At 41.2% G+C, this 25,643-nt stretch overlaps 1 protein-coding gene across 10 annotated transcripts in view; it reads right to left on the bottom strand.

The window, feature by feature from the left end:
• TNS3 (tensin 3) overlaps positions 1-25,643 on the bottom strand; it is a 250,157-nt gene that overhangs the window by 187,269 nt on the left and 37,245 nt on the right. For 5 of the 10 annotated variants that reach the window (XM_075418527.1, XM_075418528.1, XM_075418524.1 and 2 more), the window contains exons 2-3: positions 14,247-14,291; positions 1,740-1,851 (exon numbers count right to left, since the gene is read on the bottom strand). In XM_075418527.1, the coding sequence (XP_075274642.1) occupies positions 1,740-1,851; positions 14,247-14,291 (157 nt within the window). Of the gene's footprint in view, positions 1-1,739; positions 1,852-14,246; positions 14,292-24,653; positions 24,738-25,643 lie in introns of those variants that run through there. The other 5 variants (XM_075418529.1, XM_075418526.1, XM_075418534.1 and 2 more) reach the window with 2 other exon arrangements.

Genomic DNA, 25,643 nt, shown 5'->3' with positions numbered 1-25,643 from the left:
AGACACGGATGTACCATAGACATGAATGTATTGGTTTGGGGAGTGCATCGGAGGGATCCCAGTAGGGCTCCTTGTAGAATTTTAGTTCCTCAGTTTTTTTGGTTCTCCTAAAAGCTTTTCTCCTTGATGGTTTGAATACATGTGAATTTTGCACCACATATAAATGCTCCCCAAAGAGGTGTTAAATTACATTGGCGTGTAATTTTAGTTTCTGTATCAGAACCAGAGCTATTACACACTGGGGCAAAAGGAAAACTTGCTCAGACTCATCCTAACCTCTGGCCTGTTTACAACACATACAGTAGAGATCTTAGCACCTTTGGTAGGTAAGCACACTGTCACAGCTTTTGTGAATTTGAGACTTCCAGCTCCGGGCTACAAGAACTCAAATCCACAGCAAACTGGCTTTTCTATTCCCACCCCCAAGGCCTTTCCCTTCAAAAGTACTGATTCTCTCCCGGTACAGTGCTTTTTACACTGAACCTGATCAAGAGGGTCTTCAGGGAGTCCCTTCATTAAGCAGGCTTCCTTCCAACAACACCGTTTCTGTTAAGCTGAAAATAACAAAATCCTAAGAACTTTGGAACCAGCCTCCAGAGGGACAGACGGAAGAAATACGTTAAAGAAACACATATGTAGCTACCACTCCTGTGACGGTAACTGTAATGCTGAACAAGTCAGGTATTTTACATTTAGCTGTTCATCTGCAAAGTCTGCACCTTAGCTCAGGAAATTGGCCGCATTCCTTCCACATCCAAATCTCTCGCCTCCCTCTCAAACCCTCAGAGGGATCCTAAGGTGTCTGAAGAATACGGGAGGGAGGAGGTGGGAGAAACAGATCCATCCAGAACACACAAGTGGTGCAAACACTTCTAAGTGAAAACAGCAACTACGCTTCACATGAATAGACAATAGCGTTCTCTTCCTAGAAGGTAAACCACACACGCGGGAAGTAAAGAGACTGTTTTACTGAGATGGAATAACAGGAGTTGAACATTAACCAGGCTAAACCAGTACAGGGGATCGAAACCCCTATCCCTGGACAACTTGCAGAAAGGACCTAATGACTTTTCCCAAGATTTAATTCCACCACAGGTATCACAAGGAGAAGTGGCAAGTGTGCTCAATTCTACACAGCAAGGGAGAAGAGTGAGGGAGAACAGCTGTAAGCAGCAGGCAGCAATACCAGAGGCAGCTGAGTCCCTGTCATCTGTGCGTGCAAGGGGACGATCTTTTTACTGCTTCTGTCAGCGATCAGACTGAAGGACTAACGATCAAACAGACCATAAAGCAACTGGAAAAATTAAAGTAAATAAATAGGCGGCTGGCCTCGTGAATTTTTGCAAATGAACGCAGAGACAACCTTCATGCCTCCCTGAGTGAGAGTCACACACTTCCTCATCTGGAGACTGAATTCCAGAGGCATCTGTCATCCCCTGTGCACACATCACTCCCATGCTCCTCAGAGAGCCTCCACAGGCATTGCCGCCTTCTGCAACTTGCCTGAATCGCACAGGAACAAAAGCACGTTATTATACAAGTCCCATTACCTACTACAGCATCCCACTCCCCAACAAAAGTAGGCAACACTATTGCACAAAAGAAGGAAATAAGCCGAGGTGACATCTATACTCAGTCCAGGGGGAATTCCAGAAACATGGACTTCTAGAAACTTCAATATTAATATAAAATTAATTTCCTTTACGCAGTAAGTAAACAGCACGTCGTATGTTACTCACCTCGGCAGCAAATGCCTTGGCTATCAATTACTTGATTGCAGACTCCACAAATTTTGGATTTCTTAAAAGACTTGATTTTGAAGATGTGAGACCTTGAAGCCGTTTCTTGAGGCTGGAAGTAAGGGGAATAACATCAGTCCTTCCCTCAGCTTTCAAGTCATACTTTGAAGTGAAATATAGATAATTTTAAATTAAATTCAGCAGTAGTGTGTCAGCACTACAGAAGTAGTATGGCAATGTGTGCTCGCTCTCTCTCATCCTCACTCTTACTCCATAACGTGTGCTTTCCCCTCTGAAGTGTGGGAAGCAACAGTGTGCGCAGAATCTCTTGCATATCAGGACATAGACACTGCGAGACATTTTATACTGTAACACCAGAATTCACTCTATGACTTCTCTTTTAAGAGGAAATACAGAATAATCTCTAGGATATGAACCAACAACCTTCTGAACTAACTTTTTATCTACATAAAGATTTGCATTGGTTCAGTTTAAACTGGTTAAAAATGATGTAAGTAATGCTCTATCACAGTAGGAAATTTAACTCATCTGGTGCAGAGGACAACTCAGGATTTTCATTTAAAAAATGAAAAGCATCCATGCAAGCTGACTTTGGCACAGATTGGTAACTTTAAAATCCCTTTTGCTTCTTTCCTGGATAAGTACAGCGGTTTAAAGTAACATTATTTCCACCGTGTGTCACAGTTACTTAATTATCATGTTAAAATATAACGCAATAATGAAATTTCTAATTGGGGACCGAACTGCAAAGAACAGTACCATATACGCAATGGATATTATCTGGCTTTTATAACCTAGAAAACATTAAGGTAACACAAAAGAGGTGGCTAGCAAAATCCTATGACAGAGTTAGTATCTCCTCTGGAAGGGTACAACAACCTTCACTTTCCGTGGTAGACTTTTTGGAAATATCAGTTACCTATTCAAAAACAAAAGTATATTTGTCCAGACCATGAAAATCCCCAAATGATTCTTCACGTTCCTCATTTTCACTTCACATTTGCACCTTGCAGTACTGAATTTCAGGACAGTAAAAGGGCTGGCATTCAACACTTCACCATCCACGCCGAGCTTCAGCATCACAAGTGTCCAGAAGCAGCAAGCTGTCCCCCCGCATGCAGCTAGGCCAGGCCACCGCAGCACCAGGCTTCCACCCGTACGTCCGATAAGAAAGTCCGGCGCGATGCAACACACAAGTCTGTGGCAATAAGGTAACATCGGATTTCTCTGTGGCTTTGAGCAACTCAACACGTGGCGCCAGGCAAAATGCTTCCCGTCTCCAAAAACGTCTACGACACAGCTGCTCGGCAGGCGCAAGAACAGCCATAAAAATCAATGTCACCTTCCACGTACAGCGTCCACACGGACCCACCCGAAGCCCCAAAGGAGCCCTGAGGAACACAGATGGCAGCGACTGACCACCCTGACTAGGCCTGGGTGCTTGGAGGCCATGCTCACCAGTGGAGATACATTCAGCCTGGTCTTAAGAATAGCTTCAGGAAAAAGCACTGGTCTTCTGCACAGCGTAAAGCCAAGATAATCAAGATACTTCCATAGCCACCACGTTAGTAATTACGTAGGCTGAAGGAATAAGTCTCAGGCTGGACTCTCAGGAAAGTCTTTCCACCAGTGAAGTGTTATTAATCAGCAGATATTAGCGAGAGAAATAGTAAAATAGCCCACGTCCTCGAAACGCTGAAGCAGTGGATGAAACATTTGAGAAATAAATTTTAATTGTTACAGTGCTTCATCAGTCACTTCGATCACTCACTGTAGAAGTCAAAGTCACAAACTTCCTTGTATGCCCCACTGCTGACATTTGTAACATGTCACATCAACAGACGTTGTCAGAATTATGATTCATATTAAAAGTAAACCACAAAGAAAAAGAACAGCTGAAGTCCAGAATTAGGTAGGAACATACTTGACAGCAAACAGACCAAATTTATTATTTTCTAAAAATCTCTGCCATTATTGAGTTTTTTGCATTTGAAAATATGGGAGATGTTTTTGAAGAGACAGAGATCTAGGAGGAAGGAAAAGTATCATTACATCCAGGTAACTTCACTAATCTGATCTGAGGAGGTTCTGCACCATAATAGGCTCAGGCATTGTACCCAAACCACTCAGAGTCCTTCATCTCCATAGCCTCTTCTATGTAAAAAAATCAGTAATGCCACCAACTCCACTGGTTTCTGCAGATTCTCTGCTTTGTAGATAGATATATAGACAAAAAAAAGAATTCCCATTTTGGATTTTATCCACTCTTCCCTGCAGAGCTCCTCTTCTGGAGAAAGTTAACAGGACAGGCTGCGACTCTGTCCGAAAAGGACAGTTTTGCAGAGCTTGCAGTTTTGAAGAAATTCATAGATAAACTCATAAGCATAGATAAACAGAAAATTTATTCTGTATTTCGGCCTGCTTCTCCTTATTCCCTACTTCCCAAACGCTTCTTCGCAAGCTTTGACGCTTGCGCTGTTCCAAAGCAAGACAGCTGTCACGAGAACTCGCTGTTCAGATCCTGGAGCACGCAACGGACAGACTGACTAGCTGATCAACGAACGTCAAGAAAACAGTGCAGAACCCCAGGTTACAGACTGAGTTTTTGCCTGAGGAAGAGTCTGTCATTACTTCTAGTCTCAACCGCTAGCATTACAAAACTCTCTTTCGTTTACTACACAGGGAAGTATTTTGACCACCCCCTGCTCTCTATAGCATGCAGAAATCTAATGCAGCTGACAGTTTATCCCAGACTTTCATGAGTGTAGCCCAGCAGACTGTGTAAAGATTCACATCGGCATCCCCAGCTACAATGAATTTCAAACACTACCCATCACTGAGCATTTCCATTCTGTAGCAACACGCTGATCATTAACAGACCAGAAATTCACAGCAACTCTGACAAAGACTTTGGAGACACATAACATTAAGAAAAAAAAACAGTTTACACAAAACACACGCTCCAGACTTCAGTTAAGCCAATACAGACTACAACACTCAAGATGCCAAAAACCATGTTGTGTAATAGGGATACAGCAATTCCTCCCTTGCAGAGACCTAACACTGGTTCGTTACACCTATGGAAGAGGCATTCACAATGTTATTCCCAAGTACCACACTGCATCGTACCAGTTAATTGTTCAGTGCAGAACAGAACCAAGCTACGTTGGTTTCAGCTCCATCTTTCCACCATGTAAACTGCAACTGGGATAACTGTTCATTCATTAAAAAGATAGTCACAGGCCTTAGATCTTTTATGAAAGAATCAAGCAAATCTTGTAAAATTAAATCTGTTTAAATAATTTTCAAGAAAAGTGTGTAACTACATTAACACATATACATGCTCAATAATAAATTAAAAAAAAAAAAAAAACCAACTTTGCTGATTATTTATTACTGCTACAGAATCAGTTCCCTCCAAAATCATCCAGGCAGTGACTAAACTATACTTACAAGGAAATACAAGCCTCAAAAAAATAATTAGACTTTTTAAATGAAATTGTTAATTCCAGCAGTTACTCTGTGGAGGAGAAGAAAAAAAAAGCCAAAACCTGTTTGTACATTATTTCTCTATCTCCAAAACTTGTAGCAATCCGTATCATATATTCCGGCTAAGAGAAAGTTATAAACATACATGAAAAGCCCAATAAACTTTCCCGATGTCAGACTACTGCTACATTTTACACTGCCCATAAAAACCCTTTTAGCACATCAGCAAAATCATACAAAGCAAAGATATGTTTTGTTCACTTCCCATCCACGGTCATGCAAATATAATCCCCTCTCCCCATCCTCTCTCTAAATAACTTACCAACCAATATTGCAATTTCCTGGGACTCTCTTTGTGCATTCTTCTACCCTCCAAGGTAGCTGTAAACCCACCGGCTGACATAATGCTTATAACTACTATTTTAATGCGTGGAGGGAGGGGGTAGCAGTGTATCAGCAGAACGGGTATTTCACCACCTTTTATGGGCTCGGGACATGCCCGTAAGGGATGCCCAAAAGCAAGTTCAAACAAGGGATGACTGAAAGCAGTCTTCATGAAAAGACGTTTACAAACCTTTGCAGAACTAAGCCATATATCTATTTCTGTAAGATTGCTCCAAAAATACATCACTTGACTACGGAAGAAACAGCAAGGCCAGCTGAGGGGAATGCCAGACATCTCACCCCCTTTTCAGGCCCTTCTGTTAAGGTTACTCCTTGTTACTTCTGTCACCTCTCTACTTCCTCTCCTCCCATCTCTGACACAAAGTCTGCAAAGTAGAAGTCCCATGATTTCTGCACAGTTACTTAGAGCTCCCATGAAGAAATCAAAGAATAAAATCCCATCAGGTTACCCACAGTTCCCCGTAACTGGCATTTCTGAAGCAAATACTGATGAGACAGGACTGCCCAGAACACAACAGCTGGTATTACTGATAACACAAAATAGTTCAGAGCTTTACTCTTCCCTCCCCATAGGAAACACCATTTTTAACTTTCCTACTCCTGAACCAGTGTTCCATATTTGCTGCAGGTTTCATTTTGAGAAAAATATTTAAGAGTGTCTACCGTGCCTAAAGGCCAAGTAACAGGATATTACGCATCTTCCCTCTAAAATGGGTTCTAGAACAACAGGGCTAACCACAACTTCTTGGTAAATATAAAAAGTGATTATGTCAAAAGTCTCACTCACACAACGACAAGATGAATATACAATGAAGAATTTTCCAGATATAGCAAACACCGCAATACACAAGATTCTCTGAAGCTCTTCCATATGAGAATCGTTTCTTAGAAAACATAGTATTGCTTCAAAAGCAGCACAGTATTTTAGCCAAATGACACTAGCTGAACATATCACACACATTTAAGTATATACACAACTACCATCAGTGAAAATATAAATATTGCAGATCCCACACTACACAACAAGAATACAGGACGGTGGGGAAAAAAAAAATTTTAAAACACCAAAGGATTTTAGCACAGACTGGCATTTTTGGCTGTTTCACATTCAGAGATTATTTTTACAGCCACAGACATACCACATATATATATATATTTACACACACACAATAAAATGTACACAAATAGCTAGTTATACGACTATTGCTACCACTTACTATTACCAAATAACTTCAGAGGGATTGCAAAGACAAGGGAGTATTTGTTAAACACCCCATATACTCCTCATTCATCCAAGCCATTTCACACAAAGACAGACAAGCAGTCCAAGCTAGAGAAGAGAGATTCGACTTGGGATCATGCAGCCTAAGCTGGCAACATACCTCCCTGTGGAGTCTACTCCTGACTTGTGAGTCAAGTGAGAGCACAAGGAGATGTTAGTGAGGAAAATAATGTCTCACTGAACCAGCTGAGTCAAGTTTCTGTCAAGAGGACAAAAATCCTGTGATTTGGTAGTACAGAACTGCCTTGCTGTATGAGCATCAAGGGCCAAAGAATAACAGAAAATTACAGAAAGAGTACTTTTTTCTCCCCCTAGAATTTTAAGCAGCAGAAGCCTTTGTAGTTTCTCAGACAAAAGAAATCAGGACTCTTCATTGTTTTAACATGAAACTCTGCCTAGGTACCTGGGTTTCAAAGCTATACACTTTTCCAAAACAAAACTAAAATGCAAGTTTCTGTCCAAATGACCTCACAGGACTTATGCAGACTTAAAGAAAGAGGTGAGAGATGTGCAAAGCATCTACATTCAAGGTTTACTCAGTGTATCAACAGCCAGTTGTAGAAAATATAGCTCAAAATACAAGACATGGCTTACTGGGTCAACACAACGTCCATCTCACCCACCCAAGCGTTTCATCGCTGTGTCAAAGGCAGACACCACTCAAACAGCAAGCCACCCCTGCCTCTTCTGCGTCCCGCTCACTCCATGCTCCTGCTCTACCAGGGATGCTGGAAGGTCCATCCCTGACGCATCCTCTTAGTCTCTGCTAATGGACCTATTTTCCACCAATTTTGTCAAACTCTGCTTTGAACATGCTGGTACTGTCTGCCCACGACGTTCTGTGCCAGCAAATTCCAGCAGGTCACACTCCCCCTTGTTTAAAGTACTTTCATTTGTTCATTTTGAAGTAAAATCCTCCCAGTTCTGACACTTGTTATAACGTTTCTGCACCGTGGGACTGCATGACTAGTTCTGCCTAGTTCAACGTACCCACCACCTTTATGTTTCTGTAACATCTTGATCATATTCTCCCTCAACTTTCTGTTTTCCAAAATGAAGAATCCAAGTCTTTTCAGTCTCTTCTCAAAAAGCAGCTGTTCCTCCCCCTTGACCGTTTCAGTCATCCCTTTCTGGACGTGGTATCATTCTGCCATATGCTTTTATGCATGCTGGGACCTGATACATAAAGTTTCAAGTTAACAATTGAAAAGAAAAGGATAGCTTTGCTCCAAAGCCTGTTCAGCTCACACAGCCTAGCACTTGCGTCTCTAGATCTAAATTTCCAGGTATAGCTGCTTCTAATTCCAGCTGCCAGAAAAAACACTGGTCATGAGCTAAAAGGAAAATTGCACCGGCTCTCACACACAAAGCTTTTCACCTTAGCTCCCCCACTTACAGCTCTGAACTAAAAAGTTAAAAGCTAGACAGACACAAGGCAGTGCAAGATGCAATCGAGAAGCAGCAGCACAAACCTAGTCTGCCACAGGGTTCTGGAACAGAGGCCTGCAGCCTCAGTGACCCATCCAGAGCGAGTCACAACTGAACGTAACAGCAACTTCACTGCCCTCTAACAAGGGGGAGACAGGGCCTATGCCTCATGTATTATTCTTTCGTGCCACGTATATTTACATTTGTCATTTGTAGATAGTTTGACTTGGAGGAAGTCCTTCATCTAGATCATCAATTGCCTGTGCTCTTCTCACAACTTTAAATTCTTGAGACAAAGTGGTATCAGCTTTCTTTGAAAGATGGTTTCACAGAATCACAGAATAGTAGGGGTTGGAAGGGACCTCTGTGGGTCATCTAGTCCAACCCTCCTGCCAAAGCAGGGTCACCCAGAGCAGGCTGCACAGGACCTTGTCCAGGTGGGTCTTGAATATCTCCAGAGAAGGTTTCCATAGGATACAGAGATAATATAAGAGTAAAGTGTCTGGATTTATCCAGTCATCAGACAAATCTCTCTCCCCATTTTAAAGTTTAAGGTAAGCCACCTCAAACTTTAAACAACTTGCAAGACATTGTACATATTCGCTGTTTCCCCAGACAGTTTCAAGTCCTTCCCCTTCTGATCTGGCTGAGATTTCAGTCCAGAAAACAGTAGGTCCAGGACTGCATAGAGGTGGGCGACACCCACTGAAGAAAAACAGCGCCCAAGGGGGTCTGAATACACATCCATTAGCAGCCCCCACACTCCTCACCGCAGGATGCGGGCAGAGCAGCACACCTGCTGGAGAGGGGCATGAAGGCTGCCTTTCTCCGGCCAAATCCCCACTGCTCTGCTTCACCCAAACATCCCTAGGAATCGGTCGCTTGCAGGCAGTGGTTCGCCCCCTTTCCTCCCAGCAGAAACAAACAGGCGGAGTCTATGGCAACTCCTCACTCATAATGGAAAAACGTGAGAGCTGCTGGTACTTGACATTTCATCAGTTTCAGCATTTTTGTTTCAACACCTTCATTTCTCCACTGCACGTGAATCTATATTGGTGAAAAAGCAATTAGGAGACAGATAGAAAGTCCATTACAACAATCATTACCAGACACTGGAAAACATGTCTTTTTCATCCTCATTTCATTAATAAACTGCACTTTGTTCTGTGTGGGAAAATACTGTACAAAGGAAATGCCTGAAAGCAGCAAAGGACTACGTGCATCATGAAAGCTCAGGGTTTGTCAATGCCTTTTTTTTTTTGTTAAAAGAACTGGCCTTGACATCTCTGATGCTACAATACCTCTTTTATTACACAAAGTTTGGAACTCCCACATATTCTGAGCTAGACATCTGAAAACTAGAATTCACATCTTTAAAGAACAGGAGAAAAAAGGCTATTTCTGAATATAACTGGTTTATCTTCAGTTCACAGAAAAAAAATATGCTGAAGGACATAAAAGCAAAAGTTGAGAGACATCAGGTGTCTACCCTTGAAATGCTGACAGTTAACATTTTTTCTAAGATCATCTTCACCTAGAAGAATCTCTCATCAAATCCCTTCCCCACTGCAGACAAATTCTTGCAGATACACAAAAACATTGAGCAAAGCACATGAGCACATTTCCTCCCTCTGTCTTGACGGTCCCTAATGAACCTCTTAACAAAAGCAGCAAATGCACACAGGCCTCCAGCAATGTACATCCCAGCCCTCCTATGACATGATGCAGTTACTTGCAAGGCCAAATACCAGAGAGATACCAAGGGTTATGTCTCAGTACACAGTTTCTGGTGTGGTAAGAAAGAACTACATATCAAAAAAAAAAACAAACAAAACAAAATGGGGGGGGGGGGGGGCGGGGCATGACACGACCAGGAAAAACACAAAAAAAACCAACCAGGAAAGTTACCAAAATCTGCAAAGCACGCCGAGAAAGGGAGAGCAGAAGCAAAAGAAGAGGTCAGGCTTGGGCCAGAACAAGGACAGACGACAGCAGCTGTGTGCCAGAACACTGACCAGGAAAAACAGCTGAGGGGGATGAAGATGCATGATGTAAATGAGTCACTGAGACACGGAAGAAATATTAATACTAACACAGTGAATAATTTTAGCAATTTCATATAGGCTAATTTTTCTACACCGCTTGAGCAGGTGTGCTACACAAATACACACTCAGTTTGGTGCTTCAGTTCATGCAGGTACTCTGTTGTCAGCACTGACACCTTTCAGATACATATTTTGCCCCCCCAGTCCTCCAGCAAAAGTCAGTGTCCAGGCTAGAAACAGACAGAAGTAAGCAAGCTGATAGCTGCACACTTCATGTACTTGTGCATTAGGCAGCTGCTGTACTAAGGAAGCATCGCTCAGCAGTCAGGATCTGCCTTCTGCAATACACTGTTACAGCTGCAAGAAGCAGAACATAACCTGCTTCCCAAGTCTGCAGGAAAATCTCATTAAAGGTGATTCAGTAGGATGGAAAAATGGCGAGCTCAGTTCAGTTTCCCACTCTCCCCACACACATCCTTATGTAACTAAATTATTTCAACTCAGCCTACCCAGGCTGAGATAGACAGTATTAATGATGCACAAAGTCTACCTGGTCATTGTACGTTGAAAGGCTAGAGTTACACTAAGCAGGGAACTGAGTGCAGACCAGCATCTGTGGCCAGAACATCTCCACTCAACACCTATGCTCCCCACCCCAAAGTACACGCTTCAATCCACTCCCCCAGACCAAACGCAACGGTATTCCAAATACTCCTGGTTCAGTATGTAAACAGCTCTAGTTAAACATGCAATCCCACACAGATTACCATCTGTACTAATGATAGTAAATCATACAAACAGCACTACGTGTGTGTGTGTATGACTGGAATTACGTCCTTAGCTGTTTCCTCATTTTATAAAGTTATCTTGCTTCACACAGTTAAGACTGTTCCAATCAGTAATCTGAAACAGTATCTTCCTACGTAACAACTTAAAGCAGGCACACTATCTGCACTTCATTACAGCTAAGGATCCAGATTTTTTGACTTACAAAAAATTTTGTATTCAATAATTTAAGAAGTGGGGGAGAACCCACCGTGGAACATAAAAAATCTTTATTGTGCACTTTTGGGTAGAACTTCATTTCTTTCATGACTTCTAGTTTCACTTCTCTGCTGCTGTTTTACTGAAGCTTTGCCATTTTTCTCCATCAAGTTATAATCAAACATTTTCAGGAAAATAAACCAAACTAATATTACACAGACTTCTGTAAAAAATTTGTATAGGATAATGTGTCACTCCAAAAATCAGAAACGTTTACTCAACAATCCTGCTCCGGGATATCATTTCATTACTTTCATCGGACAGCAGGCAACTTGTGGTTAGCTTTTTTTTTTTTGTATTTTTCCTCGTGTTCCTGTGTGGTCTTGTCAGATGAGTCTATAAGCACACAAGTTCATGAAAAACTCTACGCACTCTACTTGCAACTCTAGATTTTGCAATTTTCTATTCACTTTCCTGTGATATTACAAGATTAGTTGTACTGACCACTCTGAACATATCTCTCAAAGGTTTATCGTATTTTGTAACAGTATACTAAAATCAGAAGGCCTCACCATGTTCCATTACTGCTGCCAACCACAAGATGATACTGTACAGAGTCTGTGCTCACCTGAGCCCTAACAGGCAAATCGAAGGAAACTTCAGGAGAGTAAAGGCTAGTACTAGGTATGTTTGTATTTTTACTGAAAATGTGAATCACACAGACACAAAAAAAAATTTAATACAAACCCACACCCCAAGCAAACTGTCAAAACTTCTTGGTTAAAACTATAATTCATACTACAACAACACTTTCACGGTGCACAACTATTTAAAAAATGCTAAGGAAGAATCAAGGTCAGCCTGACAGCAACAAATACATCGCTCACTGCGGCAAACAGCAAGATAAGGTTCCTCTTCTGATCCTCGCACTGCTGCCAGCTCTGACGATCCTTCCCACTCCGGTACCCAAATCAGTACTAGGGAAAACAGGCTGTTCAGGCTCTGGTTTAGTCACTCTTTGCCATGCAGAAAGAGAAAGCACTTGCCATGTCAGATTCAAGCTTTGCCTTTATTTGAGAGCGGAACTCACAGTAAATGTATTAGATTACACGCTGTTCAGTTCACACATACATTGTGATGTTGGGCCTGCAGCTCTGAGAATAAGAAAAGTTCAACAGCAAAGCATACCATTTATGGTAAACAAATGCATCTATAGCAAGCTAATCATCGTAATTATACCTACTTCTGCTGAACCACAGATTTTTATATCTAAAAAGATTTGAATTAAGTTACCCTTACCGCCACCTTATTCTTGTACCCATTTATAAAAGTCACTTCAGTTACAGCCTGGTAACATCCCAGTAACCTCTTTGCCTGCCTGTTGGAATGGTCTCCACCTTCCCGATTAGCTATTCCCATTCAAACATTAACGCCCAGCAGGAACACAAGAAAATAGCCATCTTGACAAATAACATCAACTCCAGTCACCGACTAGTGCAGGCTGCTACTAACTGGGAGCCCTGTGTGCTCCTACCCAGCCAGCAAAAGGTTTGTTGCTACTGGCCTGAGGCTTGGAACTTCAGTTCCTTTCCTCTGCCATGTGAAGGAACCAGCTTAATGTAAAAGGGCTTAAGCACAAGGATCACCTTCAGCTACAAGACCTAAAGCTCTTGTGGAAATGGAAATCAAACACAATAGACATTTATAAAGTTACACAGGGCCTGCTCTGTAGCTGATTAACTTGCTCACTCATCCAAGGACAAATAGTTCAACTATTATGTTGAGAAAAACAATTACATAAAACACAACTCCTACTTAACTGACCTGCTCCTTCCTTGTAGCTCAAAATAACTATTTGCCTTAAATTTCCAAATAACTATCCCTGGCACTAAAATCAGGATTTCTTATCACAGTGAGTAAAGAAAAATTCACTGAAACATATGTTGAACTTTACTTTCATGATCCTTTTCAAAGGCCCAAAGAACCCACTTGAAACCCTAAATCCTTCCTTCTAATGACCAGCGAGCTCTACAGACTCTTACTTCTCATATCAAATACTCTCCAATCTCATCAGCATTCCTTCATCATGGTTCTTCAGTTTCCATTCTCTTGTCTGTATTAGTCAGCAGGTATTCATCACTCAACAGATTTCAGTCAAAATGCCAGGATGGTCATAGCTTTTATTCTTTCAGGATCTCTGATTTGGCAAACTAGGCTTCTTTACAAGCAGCAAGCTGTTTGACAAACCCAAACAAGTAAGAGCAACCAGCAATGCTGCAGCACTGGGCAAATACAACCTGCAAGCACACAGTTGGTTACTCAAGATTGTATAATGGCTTTTTAGTATTACATGACTTTTTTCACATAATACAGCTCACAGCAGGAAAACCTGTAAAAATTTCAGTCTGTTTTTACTGTTCACCCTGACATGCTGTATGAGTGTAGCCCTTTCTCTCTCCTTTACAGCAAATGTACAGTTTCCAAACGAGAGCCTACTTTTCCACAAACACACAAAACCTGACTGATCAAACCACAGTCAGAACATACACTGTTCTCCTGAGCAAGAGCGTACACAAGAAAAAGGGAGAACTTCCTCTTGCTTTCTTTCAGCAAAAATTTATAATCCCTTAGTTCTGTCATTTAAACAAACATGATGCCTCCAGCCATAAAGAGCCTAGTGCCTGAATGCTTGTTTTATTTGTTAATTTCCACAACACACAAGGCTTTAAGGCAATAAAACTGTTTATAGGCTGCAACCCTCAGCAGCAGAGAAACCACAAGGAATTCACAGATGTGATTACCTCAGAAACCCTGGCATATAAAATAGGTTGAATTGCTGAGGAATGAACATACCTCAGTTTGTCCACCAGCCAACTCTCCAGACGAGCTGTTGTCAGCCTGGTTTAAACAAAGGGTTGCTTTAATTAGTGAAATATTACTAACTGACAGGGCAAATTCCAAAAATACTTCACTAGAATTAGAAACCTTTCTCCCCCCCATTAAAATAATTTTTAAATAGCATTTAACCCCTACATGGCCACACGGGTGTGCTCTAAGTATGTCCATTTCTCCTCTGTACATCAAACAACAGTTAAGCAAGCAATAAAAGCTTCCCAAAGCATCTGAAAAAGCTCCCCAATATTATTACCAGGTGACCAAGGCATCATTTCATTTCAGTCCTGTTTCAGATCCCACTGGGACTGAAGCTCTTCCAGTTTAGTGCAGCACTGAGTTTAACAGGGGGTGGGGGATACATAAAGGCAAGCAAAACGCCAAACAACTGTTCAAAACCAGTTTTCAATCCAGGTTAAGTTCAATCCACTGCTTCTTACTATACTAACGGTAGTTGTCACCTTCCCCTAGCTGCCATTAATTTCCCATCTCTTCACTTTCTAGAAAGTGTTCAGTCATTCTTTCAGCACCTTGAGCAACCTAACAGGCCACGGTTCACCACGCGCCCATGAGACTGCGACCTGCCCCCACCCAGTCCCCCATGCAGCCACCAGCACTTTGTGTTTACACGACAGCAACTCAAACTGTGGAAATCAAAATCAAAGTTTACCACTGACAGAACAGGTAGTAGGCATCAATACCAGTGCAGATCTTTTTAAACAAAGAATATACTTTTGCAAGCAAGTAAAGGGTGAACCTTAGTATTTTGTTCTTGGAACTAGCGCTACAATCCTTTAAAATTAAGCCAAACCAAACCCTTGCATTTAGTAACCTGAACTTCTGTACTCTACACACTCAAGTACAACAACTGAATCTCTTCCATGCGAAACACGCACATATACACAAGATATTAATTGTAATTATAATTACCTGTACAACATACAGATGCCCTTTTTGCTCTTACTGCTTGTGCTGCATGTACAGACAGATGCTGTCAGACTGAATTATTGTCATAATGACATTTTGCAGAAAACTTGAGATCTATTACTCTGCCTCTTTGGAGGATGGCTGTGTTTAACTGTCTCTTTGTGACTGAATATGGTCATAGGAGCATGCTCCGTGAAAAGGAGAGGACTGCTTATAGACTTCTTGGGTTATACGAGGTATTCCACCAACGTAATGCTCTCTGAGCTGTGATTAAGATTTGATTCATGCAAGTCAGTGTTCCAGCGACTCCAGTCCCAGACAGGAAAGGTGATCCTGCAAGTTCATCCAACTCCAAGTTCATCCAACTCCAAATTTCTAGCAGAATCAGACTACTTAGAATTCAGGTTTACACTTACAGTTGTCCAACTCTTGCCGTTATTTACAGCAGACATAATTTCCAAGCATTACAACCAACATGAGCTCGTGTACCTTACAACTTACAGCAGTGCTTACTTACATCCTGACCCATGCTATGACTTCCTCTTCACTGTTGACTGATCCATCTAAATCTAGAAGCAAATATTTCTACAGAGACAGCAATGTGCAATTGTCCTCCAAAGACCTCCAATGACCCTCATATAATAAATCCCTATATCTAACACAGTTCTCAAAAAAACTCTTTTTTGCATCTATTACACAGTTAATTTTCTTTCCCTCATTCAACTTGCTTTAGTAACCAGTTTCTTTTGTTCAAGAGACATTTGTTAAGAAAGCAATTCAACTATTACGAACCACTTAATGCTCCTGTAAAATGGTGGGATTTGTCAATTTTTTAAATTTTTTTTTAAACACTACCATATCACCTATGAAGATTACATGCAAGACCTCTGAGACAAAAAAAAAAACCAACACCACCCACACCCAAAACACGCTTTACTTGGTTTACTCAAATTTAAACTTCAAGTACACAAACTCCTGGTAGAGGTCCAGCCACCAGCAAGTGACAAAAAGTCACCTTGAGTGTAGGGGGATTAAATCACCCCAAGTTTCTTTTAAAAAGGCCTCTGTGAGGTGGGTGAGAACAGTCCTTGTACTCTTTGCTTCGGACTCCAAAGCAGCCATAGTGAGCCACCAGCTACAAAAAGAGAGAGATAAGGGAATAGTGTTGCATCTAATCAAAACTGAGGACAGACTGCAACTATTCACCCTGGAATATGGCCAGACCCCTTGGTCACACTTATGAACAAAATTCTGAGAGACCTTAAAATAATCAGAGACAGCGCCGCAACACTCCAGAGCAGCCCCTAAAAATCTTTAAATGTAGATGTATAAGCAACACAGTGAAAAACTCCACTAAATAAATAGTACAAGCTTATGCCAAGACTTGGCTGTTGTGTGCTGCTATTTTCTATCTTGAAAAAGAAATAAAATCTTCACTTGTGGCATGATATACCCATACAGAGATGAAAGTTCCAAATGAAACGTGTGCACACACAAACCTTTCCAAAGTGTCTTCTGGGGTGGAGGAAGAAGTAGGAGATCAAATCTCTCTAACCTGACTAGTACTATCTTACCTGCAGGATAAGCACCTAGGCAGAAACTGGAGAAAATCCACTGTAAAGAAAATCCTGACACTTGTGGAAAACTTGACTTAGAAGAGCAACTTGAGAGGAGGCAGGGCAATGCGAGTTCAACAGGACACAAGTTTAACTATCTTTAAGAAGTCTGGTTGAGAAACAGAGCATAGCATTTCACATCACCAAACACTTGTCTCCTTTCAAGTCAAATACATGTAATCATTCCTACTCATATTTAAGATGTCTGAATTTGAAACAAACAAGAACACCTGATGATGCTCATGAGAGTGTTTAACTATTGCAGATTATTGATGAAAAAAATTTCTCTAAACTCACCAAGGTTACTATGCAGTATCCATGTCCTACGAACAAGCAGTTATACACGGAGGCACAGGGGAGGCTGAGCACCCTACTAAGCAATTTTACTTCCCTCATCTTGCAGAATACATGGTGTTCTGGATGCAAACACATACGGATTAGTGGCCATTCCTTCAAGAATCATAGCTTAGATAAGAATTGTGTAGCTCTGCTTCCCATCTACGTTTTTCTTGCATTCCCTCTATCTAGTCTGGAACTCCAGCTCCGCAGACAGAGAAATGTCTTCCTGCAGGCAAGAATGAACAATCTCTCCCCAACTACAGAGCCATGTGTGGGCTATGAGCAATTTTCCAAACATAAAAGGAAGGAGGGAATTTGCTATCCATATATTAACAAGCTAAAACAAGCCAACCTGCAGATGGAAAGGATCAAAGTGTCTGTTTGAGTCACCTCAAAATTAATCCCCTCCAGGAATGTTCACCACCTCCCCCCTCCACACATACACTACGTCCCCCCAGTCCCTCCCAGAGAAAAAACTCCAGCTCAAAGAACACATCTAGCTTCTTTAGATTAACATGATACTCCCCAGAATACACACACCCTCCTTTTCTCTTTGAAAGGCTATGTTCTTTCCCCTTCCATCCCCAGACGTGCACATGAAGATAGCTAAAGGACAATTTTACCCCCGTTGTCTATCAAACATCATACTATGCTTCATCAAAAAGATTCACTGCAGGTTCAGGTTGAAAATGGTACCTGCATCACACAGAAATATGACTCTCCAAATGCTAAAACAGCGAAAGTCATATTTATCATCTGTAATACAGATTCTTTGAAGCAAGTTTGCTTCATAAACAGGAAAAGTGAATATGAGAAGCTAAAGATATTAGGAAAAGCAAATACATGCATTATGACAGGTAGTTCTTCTAGTATTTCCAGGATATTATTCACATTTGAGCTGTCACTGCTCACAATACCTTAGATGTCAAAAGGGCATCTGTGACAAACTCTTCTCTATCTTCCTCTCAGGCATGCTGAAAACTATCATGATTTGGAGATGGCCTAAAAATAAACTCTAGTTCTGCTAAATTATGAACAGAAAAAGCTACGTTCTCCCCAAAAAAGCCTAAAGAAGCTCCATGTTAAACAGCCCAGTTTCATTCCTAAAAAAGCATCAAAACTCCCATTTTCCACAGAAAATGCTAAGAAACAAGAAATGTTGATGACGTTGGCAAGAGCTAGCAGAGTAACACTAATACAGCCAACTCTCACCACATCAGAACACCGACCAGATTAAGGGGTCAATGCTACCGGGAGTTCACAAGCAACTGTGTCCTGCTGTCACCCATGTTGCATCCATCAGCTCCACTATCCTGAAGAGTGTACAATCAGTTTGGGAAATTGCCACCTGCAGAATGATGTGGCTCACTGACAAGTAACCTCAGTTACTCCAACAACTGAAAACAGCACGAGTTGTGCCAGGCAGCGTTAATACGAAGGAAGTGATGGACTGGTAACAGCGGCTTACTTTCAAATCCCACCCGCTAAATCCATCCTCGAGCTTTGAAGCTCTCTCATTTCATTACACAAAACTAGACAAAAAGAGGCTAAGACACAAACCATTTCAGCTACCATCCCGCCATTTGGATCTTGGAAATATCAAAGGCTCCCTGCCGCCCCTTTCCTCTGCGGAAACATGGATAAATGGCTTACTTTTTCCATGCAGCTGTGCACCATCTCTAAAATATACCCAGTGTCTCCATTTTAAGATGGGGATGACATGCAGCTAAGTAACTTTGAGAAAGTGTGTAAACTGTCCAGATATCACAGTAACATATAACGTTATAGACAGGAAGGAAGGTTAACATATTTGTGCATGAACACACTTGAAATGTCAGCAGTACTCCAGTTTCACTGCACTTAAAAAAGCAAGCTAGCAATAAAGTAGGAGGTACTCAGAGGACTGGTTTCTAAAATTATATCACATTTTTGGAAGCTCTACTGTGTGTACGAACAGTAGAATTAATAGAAGAAAAGGTTTGTTTTTTACTTCAGTGAGTTAGTATGTTTCTCTTTCCTCTCTAGAAAGCTTCAGACATTTGGTTAGGAAACAAATTTGTACACAAGTATTCATGATTAATCAATAACCTTATTCCTACAACATGGGTAACTAACAGAATACAGCACGTCTTAAATTATTGAACTACAAATAATGAAGAGCAATACAAAAGGCATCTTGAAGTACTTCACCACCTGGTACAGAGCTTATAGCCAAATAATGTATTATTCTTCAGACTATGTTGCTGAAGTCTATGTGTGTAAAGCTCATCTGTCATTGCCCCTCCCCCCATTCTATTCACTACGAATACATCAACCTAAAAATTACATCTTGATTGCTAGCAAGAGACAAATAACTAAAAGAGCCAAAGCACAATGAAGAAACATTTTTTTTACTCCTGAAGTACAGAACAGTCTGGGTTAAACGACACCTAACTCAGGTCTGCCAATTCTTAGTCTCCCTCAACACAAAGGTGTAACAGCATACATAGACTCTGTGGCCCCAAACTGATCTCAACTGTTGCATTTCCCAGGAACTCTATATTCAAAGACCTGTGCAGGTTGAAAATATCACCCCAGAAATGCTCTTTCCTTTCTCCTCTAGGCTTTTTCACACTGCTTTTAAGCGAGCGTATTTTCATTTTTGCTCTGTTTTCCCACTGACCACCTCTCTCTTCAGTATCTTTTCTCTTGCTAAATGCTGCTCAGCAGTAATTGTGATACCTAGGATGTCTGTGCCTCTAGGCAACGTGCCTAAATCTCTGAACTCCGCAGTTTGTATTCTTGTGAATTCACTTGACTGAGGTTACACTTTTCCCAATCATTAAATTTCTTCAATAACTAATGGTTCCAGCTACATCTGAAATATTTCACTCCATCATCCATATCACACTGAAGTTGCACTCAATCTTCATGTGAGCATAATACTTTTCTTTGAGAAAGTACAGAATTCCAGTTCTGAATAGAGTAAGAGTTACTTGAACCGAAACTCCCAAATCTGTTAGCATGTACAGCAAATTCCATGGCACAGTAAACAAAACTGGTGCCCAATTTGGTGTCATTAAGAAATAAACAGAGCAAACTTACCACTCATCTGAGAGCTGTCAAAAGATAGTTAATGACTCACAGGAAAACATGCATTTGCTCTGCACACATGCTTCATTTCCCTCACCACTTCAAGTACAGTGAAGTGAAAAATTCTGCCTGCTTGTGCACTCCTACTCTATTTTGAAAGGTTTTTTCCTTCTCAGCTCTACAGGTCTTCTACTACTTATTCATTAGGAAACAACTACAAATAACTAGCAGCACTGACATGGGTAAGCCAAAGCAAGTAAACTGAACAACCCAAAAATGCTAATACAGGCAATGATCCCTCTACAACTGAACTGTAAAAGAAGCATCTACTTCCTTGAAAAACTTTAAGGAGAAAGAAATTGTTCCAGAATGCCCAGGAAAGGAATGACATTCATGACACTCAGAATGGAAGCTACAAGCAGAGGAGCACGACTCAAAGATCAGGAGTGCCATCAGGAAAGAGAAATCGCATTTTCTCACTGGCAAGAGTCTGACTCTCAAGAGTGACAAGGTCCTCCAGCTCTCAGTTCTTCCTAAACTCCAAGCTTAAAAGGAACCACTATAGCTTTCTGCCTGTTAAGAGCTTGCCCACTTCTATGAGCAGAGCTGCCCACCCTCCCCAAGCAGCACGCTTCATGGGCCTCCCAGTGCGTACAGCCCTCCCCTCCTCCCCCAGCAGCAACCCCCACAGCCCTGCTCTAAGTACAGCGGGCACAATCCCACCCGGTTAAGCAGCAACAGGCATCACTTTGAAGATGACACCCGAGAACCTGAAGTTGCTTTGCAAGAGGGAGGAACAATTATTGCCTCCAGAAAGACAGAAAATGGATCCCAAAGAGGCTGTCAAACTCACTTACAGTGTACCATTCTACATTACAAGCTATGTTATGATGACAATTCTCAGCATGAGTCAGTGACATGGAGAACTTGTAACAGTAAAATCTGCTTTGCTTGAATTTCAGTCCTGTGCTCCAAGCATTAGTCACCACATTCTTTAAAAACAAAGAAATCCCAATCAAAAAATCTATTAAGAGGAAGATTAGCCATTACATTTCATACCAGCTCAGCCTAACCATGTTTTCTGTTAAGCAGAATAATTATGTCTTCATAAAATACCACAACTGCAGGGAACACAGTTTCACTTAAAAGCACATGGGTAAAGAACTAACCAGCTCAACCAGGTGTTTATATGAAGTGTTATTTCACTAAATTAGGGACAACAAGGTGCCTTCCCCTTCTCCAATGACCACAAGACATTAAAAAACAATTCTCAAAGATGCTTCTGATTTTTTATCAGTTCCTGCTGGCAACACGTTTCTTTAACCACACAGTCACAGATTATTTTGATACTATTATCTTAAAGTAGACTATGAATCAACTTTTCAGTCCTGGTTTTCCCCAGAAATACTGTTCTACATTTGCAGATTCCAGATGTCACAGCTGAACATAACCACTCTTTCCCCATTAGCTCCCAAATGTTCTTTCTCAAGGAGTAGCACACTATCTCCCACAGACCCCAACCAAAGGTGCCTCATGACCTAGTCTCTAGCTTTCAGGAAAGGTCAGCTTGTTGACATACTTAATGAGGCTAACATATGAAAAGAATGGCTATTATAGGACAGAACAAGCATCTGCATTTCAAAATAAAACTGACAGTAACAGCATGCATGCGCACAGGAAACAAGTCAAAGTGTTTCAGTTACATAGAAATAAAAAGTCAAAACTGCATTCTTGAAAATTACTATTTTCTTCAAAGTACCTTTGCACAGGAGAGAAAGCAGGTATTTCACAAAAGAATACTCACAGCAAGAGCCCAAAGATTTTGGCATGCTACTCTTGTGCTTCCTGGGGGATGGAGTTCTAGCTGGCTGCTGGCGTAATTCCTCTAGGGACTGGTTTCTTTAGCAAGAACTGCAAATCCCATGATGCACTTCATGAACTCTAACAATAAAACCATTGTGCTTCAGGAAACCCGCTACAGTCCAGCGTTTACCAAGGGAGGGAGGGGGTGGAATCACAAATGAAGCATATCCCATGAAGCTGCACAGAAGTAAAGTATTAGATTGAAAATGCAAAAATTTTAAGCCTCAAAAGGCAAGAACTCTCTGGAAGAAAAATAAGTTTCCAGACAGAATTAAACATATTTCCTTCCCTGCCCCATCATTAAGCATCTTGAAACTCCTATGTCATTTAATAGACAGGCAAATCTTAACATAGGATTCAAGCCTGCACACTTAAGTATGCTTTTGTACACCAGACAGACAAAGCAGTGGCAGGATAGCTCCAAAATATTTTAAGTAACCACAGTATATAAGACGGAAAGAAATAAAACAAGAAAAGTAACATTGGCATCCATAAAAATACTGCAGAACATGAAAAGCTCTCCAAATAATGCAGAACAAGGCCACTGCTGAGTATCTGCTGAAAGGGAACATCTGCAAGGTCACAAAAAGCACAAAACATAGAACTCTCTTGAAAACAACTACAGAATTACTGTCAGTCACTTCTTTCCAGAATCATAACTTGTAAAGAAAGTGTATGAGAGTCGACAATATTTACTTGTCCTATTTACAGATTTACAGATTGAAGATGCACTTCTAAAACAGGTGTATTGCTGATATTTGAAAAATATAATTGTTTTCAACAAACCACAATCAAAAAGCAAGAGCAGCTAAGAGAGAACAGCAGTTTTTTAGATGCTTATAACCTTACAGCTCAAAAAAATCCAGTATTTGGACCAGACAGGAGAAAACAGAGAGGAATTGTAAAAAACAGACTAGTAACAATCTCAGTGTTTTGACTGAACTCTACTATCTTAGTACTTAAAACCCTGTCTAACTACTGAAAATGTACATCCTCCCAGAGATTCTGATTTTAAACATCCTAATCTATTGAAACCATCACTGGAAATGCCAGGTCTCCCAGAAGCTGCAGTCATAGGTCATAAACTGTACTTGTCTTTCCTGAATCAAATTTGTCTTAATAGAAAATAGAAGTAATTCTGAAGGCTGAGAGTTGCTGATAGCTGCAAAGAATAAGTGAATGACTGCAAAAAAAGATACCACACCTCAGGAAAGGCTTATTTTTAATTAGTGAGATACCTTGTGTTCATAAGGCAGTGTTTTCAGAGGTTTTTCAAACAAATTAAATTGATCAGACTAAAATCAACAGCAGTGAGTTTAACCACAGAGCTAGTCAGGTTCCAGGCTCTCACTTCTTGACCATAGCAACAGGCTGTGTGTTTATGAACTACAATCAGATAACAACTCCTTCCTCAAACCCAAACGGAACAGTTTGTTACCAAAATCCAGGCAGCTGAAGTTTCTTCATATATACATATATATATATAATGAAAGGCAAATTACCCATAACGTGGCAAAAGTATAATGTCAACAATTCGTAAAAAATTACATTTGGATTGCAAACATTAGAGAAAGGCTCAGATACACCAGGTAAACAAAACCTAACACATGTTCAGGAAATCGCATGTTCCCAGACGTACAAGCACACAATACCCACAAAGATATTCTTTGCTCTCACAGTTACTATTTTCAGGACACTGACTGCTAGGAAAGTATCCTGTAATAACCTGCTATCACCTTGTAATCATTAAAGCTAGACAAACAAAAGCTTGGTTGCACACAAGTTGTGTTTCCATGACTAAGTCTTCCACAATTAGGGGAAAACTCTTACAAGGCTGTGGAACCCAGATCATGTCTCCCTCTTCACTAGCCTTGGGAAGGGCAGAAAACAAGGATGCCCATGATGAGGTACAGAGCCTAACACTGCTAGGGCTAGGTGCTACAAACCACCCCACCTCCAGAAGAAACCTCTAATGGAGCAATCCATTAGCTTGCAGTTGCTATCAAACAGCCAGGAATGCCTGAGCTACGCCTGGCCAGCAGTCTCCTCCTGGTACAGCAATTCCACTTCACACCAAAGCAGAATCTGCATGCAGAGCATACAAAGAGGGAAGACCAGAGGACCTCTGAGCCAGTACACTCTCCTGTGACGCAGAAGGCTCAGGCTCAAGCTCCTGCTCTCCTTTACTTCCACACTGCTGATGAGCAGCCCAAACACAGCGCTACAGTATGTCTCTTCCTGGCTCTCTGACTACTGGATTACTTACTACAATGGTCCAGTCTCAGATCCCCAAACCAACTTTTCCCCCTCCCTCCTTCCCAGTGGGATGCCCTCAATTCCTCCCACTCTCCCAGCTACCAACTTGTTGGCCCAATAACAACATGCCAGCTCCGGTGCCCACTACAAACCCAGCTGCTGCCCTGAAACAAGGACTTACGCTAGCCAGCAGAGAGGACTGACCCACTGACGCTGCAGCTGCAAGAGGACATGAGGAAGAGGCGGCAGCCACTTCTGCAAGGACACAAAACAGTAGCAGCAACCTGACACTGACCAGCAGGCGAGAAGGAGGTGCAGAACGTAGCACACAGCTGTCTGGGCCCTCCTCATCTGCTCCAGAGAAAAGGTGGTAAGCCAGATGGAGATGTCCCCTGGGTCACTTCCAACTGCAGCCAACTGCTGAATCACTAAAACAGAGATACAGAAACCTGAGGGCAGAAAAAAGCCTCAAAATGTACTAATCGGGATGCATATGGACAATTAGGACACAAAATATCCTAATTTGGAAATCAAGAAGTCTTGCAAAAACCTGAAGTTTTTGTCAGAGATATTTTCATGCTGAAAGACAGAAGGTGCAATGTGATTTTTTTTATTTGTGCAAAGAAACACTGCTAGAGAAAATATTTCTGCAGAGACCCTCATATCCAACAAGACAATATTATGCAAATGTAGATAGGCCTCAACAAATTACACACTAGTGACTTCTTTTTTCACCTTACCTTCTAACATGAATTTTAGTAGTACTAGCTGCAGAAAAAGGGCAAGTATAGAAAGACCTACGGAAGAAAGAAGCCAACCCATTTCACTTCAACTAAACATTCAGCTGTAAATACAGTTCTTCTACTGATCAATGCAAGTGAGCTCACAAAACATATAGTCTGAGAAATGGTAGGCAAGGGACAAGAGGGCAGGATGATACACTGAAAGTTTTACAGATGGTCTAATGATTTTTTCAACACAAGGAAGAACCACAAACTCACACTGCAGGATTCCACAGTTTACTCAACTAAAATTACCTCTTTCAAGAAAAAAAAAAATAACTACAGCATTTTATTTGAAAGTAAAAACATATGTCTGCAGGTTAAAGTCATAATCACTCGCTTTTTCACTCTGTCCACAAGCATACAACTTTCATCCAACTGGGAAGAAAAATGACAACCTCAACTCTACATTTTTTTGTTTGTTTCAGTGGTTAAGGCTTAAAAGATATCACCACCACCTCTGTCTTTCAGTAAATCAATGCAAGACTGATAGATTAAATAAA

This window comes from Opisthocomus hoazin, chromosome 4, assembly GCF_030867145.1.
Source record: "Opisthocomus hoazin isolate bOpiHoa1 chromosome 4, bOpiHoa1.hap1, whole genome shotgun sequence".
NCBI lineage: Eukaryota > Metazoa > Chordata > Aves > Opisthocomiformes > Opisthocomidae > Opisthocomus > Opisthocomus hoazin.
The sequence above is the reverse complement of the archived record's forward strand: the minus strand, read 5'-3'. Positions and strand labels throughout refer to the sequence as shown.